An 8968-nucleotide genomic window follows, 5' to 3' on the forward strand; every position below is an offset into this window, starting at 1 on the left:
CTACTAGAGCTTTTATTTTGTTTGTTGTCTGTACAGATGCCACTGAGTGTAATGGAAATATACTGCATGTGTAGAGGTAACATTTAACACTGACCTCAATGACTTATAGTACATAAATCTCGAATGAGCAGCCCTACGGATTTATGGGATCTGCTGTGGTTGTACTGTAAGCACAAATACAAATACAGTGACTCACTGTCAGTAAAGTTTACAGTAATAGGTTCATCTTTGTTGTGAGATGTCAGGCTAATTATAGGTGATCATCATTCAGACAGAAGAACAAAGACTGTATGTGGCACAAGAGGAATTTATACTAAGAACAGCACAAAGGCAAACCAGCTGCCTTTTCCTTAACAACAGATCAGTGTTAACTAAAATCAATGTAATGCTAAAATCTCGGTGCAGACTTGGTTAGTTTCCAGATACTTTTATACAGTCATGAGGCATCATTATAATTTGGTTTCAAAGCACAAAAACAAAACTTAATTAAAAAAAAACATTTCTCTGCTTCAAAAGTTCAAAATCTGCCTGCAGCAACCAAAAATATCCCGCTCCCTCTTTTCTGTCTGCAAAAAATAAATGAAAACAAAACAAACAAAAACACACACATAAAAAGAAGTAGCTTTAAAGCACTCTCACACTATTTGGCATTGTAATAATGATTTTAAAGTAATAAAAAGCAAACTTTAAAATGGCATTAATGTGTTTATTTTCTTTTATTTTATTACCAAGTAGCCATGTAGCAAAGCATCAAACTTTTTAGTTTGATGCTTTGCTACATTGCATTTTTTGAAAGTAAAACATAGGTTGAAGCAGCTGTGAAGGGATGTTATGCTATACAAATATCCTATATATGAGATTAAATAATGCCCTGCAGGAGCCTACTTGCTGGTTGACTCCACCTCCCAGTACTGTCTGACTCTGCAGCGTCGTACTGCATTCAGGATTCAGTGTTTACGTTCTGCTGGAAACACTGTTTTATATGTTTATTTTTCAAACTAAGTTCCAGCTCAGTTTCTAAACAAAAGGCCAGAGCTGATTGAAACCATCACTGACTCCTTCTGTTGCTCTTTTTTTGAAGGGTACATTAACCGATCAGAATGTAGGGTAGGGGTCTTTTAGGGTCTTTACCTTCCAAAAAAAAAAAAAAAAAATGCTTTGAGGTGACTGTCGTGTAAAACTATAACTGATTTGAACTGAACTGAACATAAACAGTAAAAGCTAACAAGAAAGCCCCTCCAGTCAAACCTTCTATGAAATTGGTCTCTTGTTATGGTTTACTAGCACAAAAAATATCACTGCAGTTCACCTCAGCTCTATGCAGCTTTTAGTGTCTGTTAGCTTCTTTTTTTTTCAGTCCTAATTTTTTTCCCCATTAATATTTATTGATTCAACAAAGCTCAGATCAACTGGCTGAAAGGGAGCTTTCCAATAAAATGCATTCACCACTACCGTATGGGGCATCCAGCAGCTGGACAGCTACATGTTTGGTGGAATGAAGCAATAGAGTGAGTATTACACTTGCTTTCATCAAGATTACACTGGGTGATTGCCAACACACTTGGCATAAAGCTTTATAAAGTAATGCTTTGCTTCTGCAAGCAAGTCTAGCCACTGGGCTGCCATGTCTCCTCCTTGCTCAATGTCTCTGGTAATATATCAATATTGCATTTTCTGTTGCACCCCAATGGCTGAAAAGTAACTACCACATGTATTTTTTTTAACATTGTCAACACTTTGTGATGTTCACAGATTAAGTTTTAATGAAGCGCACAGAAACTCTAACTGCAACCTTTCAGATGGATTTATTGCTGAATGTTGCCTGCAGCTCTTTGAGTGTCAGGTAGCCGGTTTTGCAGGGCTCCACGGGCATGGAAGAAGATCTGCACACAGCACCAGGCACAAGCCAGGCTGAAGAGCTATCACTAGCAGCTGTCACGGGTGTATCCTCCTGTTGGCTCTCAGAGGACACCTGTGGTTCAACAGGTGGACTGGGAGGGGCTGGAGGAGAGGAGCAGGGGCACTTATGGGAAGGAGGATGTACAGGAAGGCTGAGAAAAGGAGCTTTGTGATCATCCAAAAGGAATTCCTCTTCCCCTTCAATGCCCCTTTCTTCCTCATTCTCAGCTTCATGTTCGATTCCAAATCCAGAGTCTGGGCTCTGTGGTTCCCTCTTCAAACCCTCGTAGGTTTTAAAAGAACAGAGTGAAGGGCACAGAGAGGGGTGAAGGTTGTGGAAATCATCATGATAGGTGAAGTAGTCCGGAGTGGGATTCATTCGAGCGGAGCCACCAGAGTTGCTAGAGGTGAAATAGCTCCGGTTAGAGAAGAATGATGAAGAGGAGGAATTCTTGATAATTCCACTGGGATCAGAGCCAGCAGATGGGTAGCTCTGCGAGTGAAGCAGGACGCTTGTGGAGCTGCAGGAGGGAGAGGTGGAGGGGACTATATCCCAGTCCTTACACACCTCCACAGGGGAGATTTGGTCGCAGGGTTGTACCATGAAGAATGACTCAGAAATTGAGAGTGGATTCAGCCATTTCTGGGGGGCGGGGGAAACAGATGCTCAGATTATACTATGCACTCAAAGAACGACACAACAGCAGCAGAATGTACATCACACTTTGCATGACCCTAAAGTCAAATTAGAGGTTTGCATAACAAGCACAGGCTTCTACAGTGCGCTTAAGTGGATAAACTAGTTTTATTTTGCTTTAGAAAGGATAGTCAAAATTGAAGCAGGAGGGACTGGGAAATCTTGAGTTTCATTCCCGTTGATGCAGCCGTTAACATCTTTTCCATGTCCCTTCCCTGTCTGGTGTAAAAATCCAAACAGTTTAAATTTCACAAAATGTTGTGGGTGATACAGAAATTAGGCTGCCCATTTAACCAAAAGCCTTCAGACCACCTTCAAACTGGAATCCAAAATTCTGGGCACGTACATTCACAGTCAGAACGTTCTGTGACCTTACATGAATGCATTTAGATGGGAAAAACTGTTGAAATGTTTCAGGATTCACAATAAAAAAAATTTAAAAAAATTAAAAAAAAACCCTTTCAGCTCAGCTAAATATTAAAAACTGACAAAACAACATAAATTCAGAGTCTCAGGAATTTTTTCTTTTGATCAGAATTATCCATACATGCAAAAGAAAGATTGCGTTAATGACTATTTTATAAATTATTCTGCTTTTGGATGCTCAGACCCACATTTATTTGACTGCTATAGGCACTTATCAAGGTAGTTACTTTTCTGAATAGTTGGTTGAAGACCGCAGAAAATTTGCTTCCCTATGAGAACTTTATAAAATATTTCAGGTGCGGCGGGTCTCCAAACCCGTCACCACAACCGATCGACAGGAGCACAGTTCAAGTCTTCCTCCCTGTGTTCTGGCCATGAATCGCAGCCTTTGATGAGCAGCTAATGACTTTTTTGTATTTTAGGTAAACTGCTTTGCATCCTTTTCCTCAAATAACACCTTACTGAGAGTGAAAAGAAGGTCAGAAACTAACTCTGTAGCTCCTGCTGTTTGTGTACAGTACAGGCTCATATGTTCCAAAGTGCTTTTGCAACATATAAAATTCATGTAAACAGATAAATGGCAAAAGACTTTTTTTGGCTGCAACATCCAGATGCTGTTATTGGTCATTGCTGAATGAGTACTCAATTTAATTAAGCTCCCATAATCAGAGAACATAAAGATATTTAGCAGGTGAACAGAGCCTCACACTTAAAAGTTACAGTCAAAATATAAAAAATATACAACGTGCACTGAAGCGGTCTCTGTTGCCCGCGGCTGGATATTTTGTTAAATGGATTGTTTGGTGACAACATTTATTTTTACCTTTAGATTTCCTTCGTGGACAGAGTGCAGAGTGTGGAAGTAGTTTGAAGGGTTTGGTACCGGCTTTTCTTCGAGGAGCCTGAAACAGCACGGTAGAGTCATTATATCAGGTATACTGCACACATGCACGCTCAGATGACAGCCAAAGCTACAGTCTGCTCACCCCCTGGTCTTGCACCTTTTGTAAACAGCCAGCATCACAGCAATAATGAAGCACACGGTGACCATCAGTCCCATCTTTATCAGTGTCGGCAGACTCGGTATCTCTGAAACAGAGCAGATGCTGTCAAATGTGTGTATTCACTGGTCCTTTATGGGATTTTTTTTTTTTTTTTTTTTGGACCCTGAACCAGACTGAATGCATATTTTTTTCCAGCTGGTACAGGAGCAGTATGGAAAATGCTGTGTTTTATTGTTACTACCTGGCTTATCTGATGGATCCACTCCCCAGTGAGATGCTGGACTCCAGTGGCTCCAGTGGCTGCTAGAATATATAGTGGGTCTGACTCTCACCCTGACGTGCCTTTGCTCCTTTATGTGCGACACAGGTATTTTTAGCTTTGGTTCTTCTGCGGATAAAATCTTGGCCTCCTGGAAAATGAAAATTCGACACAGTTTCAAAATGAGGGTGCGTCTCCACAACCATGAATCTAACAAGACTTATGACTCAAAGATTTTTTTTTTAGAGAGCGCAGAATCAGTTATGAAGCCTTTGAATGACCTATGTGTGAAACCAAGCATCATGTTCTTTGCTGTGAACTAAATAAATACAAGTGTGCAATGATGAATATTCATCAGTTTAAAAATAAGGAATGAAATCACAGTCATAATGTAGACTCTGTTTTCAGCTTGTGTTTTTTCTTTACTTTTTCAGAATATAGTTTGTTATCAAAAAGTGAGTGAAGATATTTCTTTATAGTTTGCTAGGAAAATGCTAAATATGGGCAGTGAATTATTTAAATGTACAAACAGAATTTGAAGAATTCTGATGAGCTTGAAAGTCAATATTTGGTGTGACCACCTTTATTCTTCAGCACAGTCTGAACTCTCTGAAGCAGCTTTCTTGTCATTTCTTTAAGTAGTCTTCAGGAATAGTTCTCCAGGCTTCTTGAAGGACATTCAAAGCTCTTTTTTGATGTTTCTTCTTTTTGTTCTGTTCTCTGTTAAGATGATCCCACACTGCTTCAATAATGTTGAGGTCCAGGCTCTGGGGAGGCCAATCCATGACTGATAGTGTTCCATTGTGTGTTTTTTCTATGCTTTTACTGCAATGGCAGTGTGTTTGAGATCATTGTCATTCTGAAAAATGAAGCTGCTGCCAATCAAACTCTTTCAGATGGTATTGCATGATGGATCAAAATCTGATGGTACTTTCCTGCCTTCATAATTCCATCAGTTTTGACAAGATCTCCAACACCAATGCAGCTCCAAACTATGACAGAGCCTCCACTGTGTTTTACAGATGGCTGCAGACACTCACTGTCCTACTGTACATACTGATGAGTATTTGAACCAAAAATTTCAAATTCAGATTCATCACTCCATCAGACCTGTTGCCCCTGATTTTCAGTTCACTTCTTGTGTAATGTAGCATACCTCCTCAACCTTTTCTCCCTGTTTCCCTTCCTTAAGAATGGCTTCTTGACAGCCGCCCTTCCGCTGAGACCATTTCTGATGAGGCTTCAGTGAACAGTAGATGGATCAGCTGAAGGTCCAGGTGCATCTCTCAGGTCCTGGAGCAGGACTTTGCTGGATTTGTTCCTATTTCTTTAAGTCATGACTTTAGATACTGTTTATCTGCAGGTAATTATTAGGCCTGCCACATCCTGCACTTGTGTAGTTTCCTCATTTTTTTTTGTCAGCTAATAGCTAATATTATTTTTTGTTTAACAAACAGTGTTATCATTGGCATTTTGTAGATTCAACCAAAACTGGGAACAAATGATGTGGTTTTGCAACAGGCTTCTGATAACAAAGTGCCTAAAGATACAATTTAAAATTGGTTGTTTGCTGAGTTGTCTGTTTGTGTCTGTCTGGTTCATCCCTTGAATTAAGTGTTTTTTATGCATGAATAATTGCTGTCATGTGGCTTAACAAACAGACAGACATTCCTCTGAAAATGGTCAGGTTCAAGGACTGAACTGAAAAAAAAGTGAAAAAGCAGCCAATGTCCACAGAAGAACTTTGAAAGACCTTCAGGAAGCTGGAGAACTGTTACTCAAGACCACTTTTTAAAAGGTCTGGCTAATTTAAAGCAAAATATCAAGACATGAGGGACTTTTGCACCACATCTGCTACATTTATAAGTAATTATATATTAAATCTCAGTGAGTGCATGTTCATGTGTGCTCACCTCCCACTTTTGGTTACTCTGTTTGATCTGAACTTGGAAGCTTAAGGATTCCAAGTAGACAGGGACGTTTTGGCCTTTACTCCATGATATGTAGAAATCGGTGGCATTGCTGCTGACATTGGGAGCACTCGGAGGATTCATTTTAACTGTATGCATAGACACACACAAAAGGCAGATGATTACATTTTTGTCATTCATCTAGATATTAATTCTGTCTTTTTACTTATTCCAGCTGTACTGTGAATGAAGAGCAATTTAAATTTGCCCAACAGAAGTCCGAGCCACTCACTGTGATCTCTTGCGTGATAGTTATTGAGGGTCTCAACCACTGTGCCGTTACAGTTCACGCTGAAGTTCAATGGCTTTTGGAAAGGACTGAAAATCTGGAAGAACACATTAAATAAAACCATTAAACAATGAGGATAGAAATAGTGTGTGTAATCCACAGTCTATATGGCAAACAGTAATCCCATTTGCCATGTTTAGATGTCTTTATGAATTACATGTGCCCGATACTTACTCTGTTTTCAAAGACTATGCTGCAGCCTGGGAGAGTGTTTTCATGCTGTTTCAGCTTGCATTTTTGTCTAGGAGAGAACAGGACAAAAAAAAAATTATGACTTAGTCACATAGGTGACAGTCTCACAATATTTCATCTTCATCTCTTTTCCACCCTCACCAACTTCACACAAGAAGAAAAAACAGCCTCCATCATGTTTTAGCAAACAGCACTGAGTAGGATATCAGCAATGTCTTACGTATAAGGTTCAAGCTTTAGCTCTTCATTCCAGACAATCATCACACCAGAAATCCAGCAGTCTGCACCAGGACCAGCAGCAGAGCTGTTCAGCACACAGCTGACATTGTTGAAAAAATCATTTGTGCAGGAAATTCCTTGAGCGGCAAAGATACAACAGATAAAGCAATTAGGATGGTGTTGCTTTATCAGTATCGCAGGAATTCAGATTCAGATAGACTGGTGAACTCTGCGTGCACTCAGATTGCAGCAGTACACTCATACCATGTGAAATTCTGTGAGAGTAGGCAGCATGTACTGAGATAAGAACCATCAGGAGGTGAGAGGACAACAGCACCTCCATCGCAGTGAATGGGGTACGACTGTGGGCAGAGAAGAGCCGTCATGTACTGTACATTAGAAGGACAGGAGGAACAAAGAGTTGTAAATACATCAGTGCATTCAGCAGAGCAGCTTTATCTGGAGGTCACATAATCATCACATCCTTGAAAAGACACTATCTGGCCTGTGCTGATAGACTACACAGAAAACATCAGCTGTGTTTTACAGTGAGGACCTCCTGTGGGCCATACCACATACTAAATTCAAGGACCATCTAATTTAGTTTACAGTAGCTGACTTCATGTCACGTCTGTGTGGTTTATGCTAATGAAACAAATGATGAAAAAAAAGAACCTAACTCAGTATAGAAAAACCAAAAACATTATGTGACCTAAAGGAGATGAATTTGCTCTATGTTTTTTTCTTTTGAGCAGGACTCACAAGGCAGGAAGCGCTCACTAAAACTAGTAAAGAAGTAACAAGTAAAGAAACATGTATCATCTGAAAGCTGCGAGAAACTTAATCACAAATGCAAACATTCCATTACATTATGAGGTTCTTCTTTTTTATTATTATTATTAAGATCGCATTTTTCTAAACAGGGTTAGTAATTATTTTTAAAAAAGTAATACATTACCTCATGAGTCTTGGTGACAGGTGGTCAACAGGAGGAAACACATTGTTGTTTCCTCTTTTGGACTGATGAGAAGTTTTCGTTCGCTTTCTTTCTATTTGCACATCGCTGCCTCTCTCTCTGCCGTTCTGTCACTCACAGTCATCCCTCTGCCTCCTCCTCCTCACCCCTCCCTCTTCTTTTAAGTGCCCAGTGACATTTTCCACTTGAAACCACAGCCTGTGTCAGGGGCTTACAGGAAGTTTCATGAAGCGGTGAGAGATAGTGAGAGAGGACGGGCCTGGGTGGAGAGTGAGATTGGGGGTGGGGGTGTTGTACACCATCTCTTTCTGTTCAGCTGCAACTGCTACCTGGGCCCCATTGCCTTGTTTAAAGTAATAATAATTGTACCGAAAACATGAAATCCAACCACATCCTCTTTCAATCACAATTGTAAAGTGGGCTGTATAAAGAGAAACTCGAGAGCTGCTCTATGAAGTGGTTTGCGTCAATGAAGCTCAGTTTAAAAAGAGACTCAAAGGATTATAGAGGCTAAAGCTACCCAATTTAGAATTGTGGGGGTTATTTAAAATGCAAACACGAGAAGCTGTGCATCAAAACCGCTGCTGCTACAGCCGCAACCGCTGCAGACACACACACTCATATGCTTCCACAGAGGCAAAGAGTCAAGAAGAAATTAAAGCAGCAGCCTGAGCTTCAATCAGCGGTCACCAGACCTGTTTCTGTCTCTGCTGTGTCAAATGCTAACCCTTACAGTGAGGGCTATGTCACAGTTATTAATGATGATGTGGGGAAAGAGGGAAAGCTTTAGGCTTTATTGTTTTATTTTGTGCAAGAGTAACATGAGGAAGAGAAGTGATTTCAGCAAAACAAGCTGAAGGAGCACCACTTTTGTATTACACTTTTGACAAAATGCAGCTCCAAAGGTTGTCGCAACTATAACTGGCTGTGAGAAAGAAGAAGTTTCTTTGCTCACTGTGCCAGCGTAATATGAAATATCAAAAATAATCTTTGTATATGTGCACCAAACAAGCTAAACTTGATAAGAAATGAGACAG

General features: G+C 40.1%; 1 protein-coding gene across 3 annotated transcripts; it reads right to left on the reverse strand.

The window, feature by feature from the left end:
- il2rb (interleukin 2 receptor, beta) lies at positions 1 to 8027 on the reverse strand. Of its 3 annotated transcripts, none has more exons than XM_030736077.1 (10): positions 7914 to 8027; positions 7220 to 7317; positions 6957 to 7092; positions 6719 to 6785; positions 6488 to 6581; positions 6199 to 6344; positions 4268 to 4436; positions 4024 to 4111; positions 3846 to 3924; positions 1 to 2542 (listed from the first exon to the last, which is right to left on the reverse strand). In XM_030736077.1, the coding sequence occupies exons 1-10, from the start codon at positions 7916 to 7918 to the stop codon at positions 1796 to 1798; spliced, it is 1629 nt and encodes a 542-aa protein (XP_030591937.1). In that variant the 5' UTR covers positions 7919 to 8027; the 3' UTR covers positions 1 to 1795. The 3 variants fall into 3 exon arrangements, with proteins under 3 accessions (XP_030591937.1, XP_030591935.1, XP_030591938.1); XM_030736075.1 differs by having other exon boundaries at positions 4009 to 4111; XM_030736078.1 differs by having other exon boundaries at positions 4009 to 4111; positions 7220 to 7344; positions 7914 to 8003.
- Positions 8028 to 8968: the final 941 nt, after the last annotated feature.

Source organism: Archocentrus centrarchus, chromosome 8 (genome assembly GCF_007364275.1).
Source record: "Archocentrus centrarchus isolate MPI-CPG fArcCen1 chromosome 8, fArcCen1, whole genome shotgun sequence".
Lineage (NCBI taxonomy): Eukaryota > Metazoa > Chordata > Actinopteri > Cichliformes > Cichlidae > Archocentrus > Archocentrus centrarchus.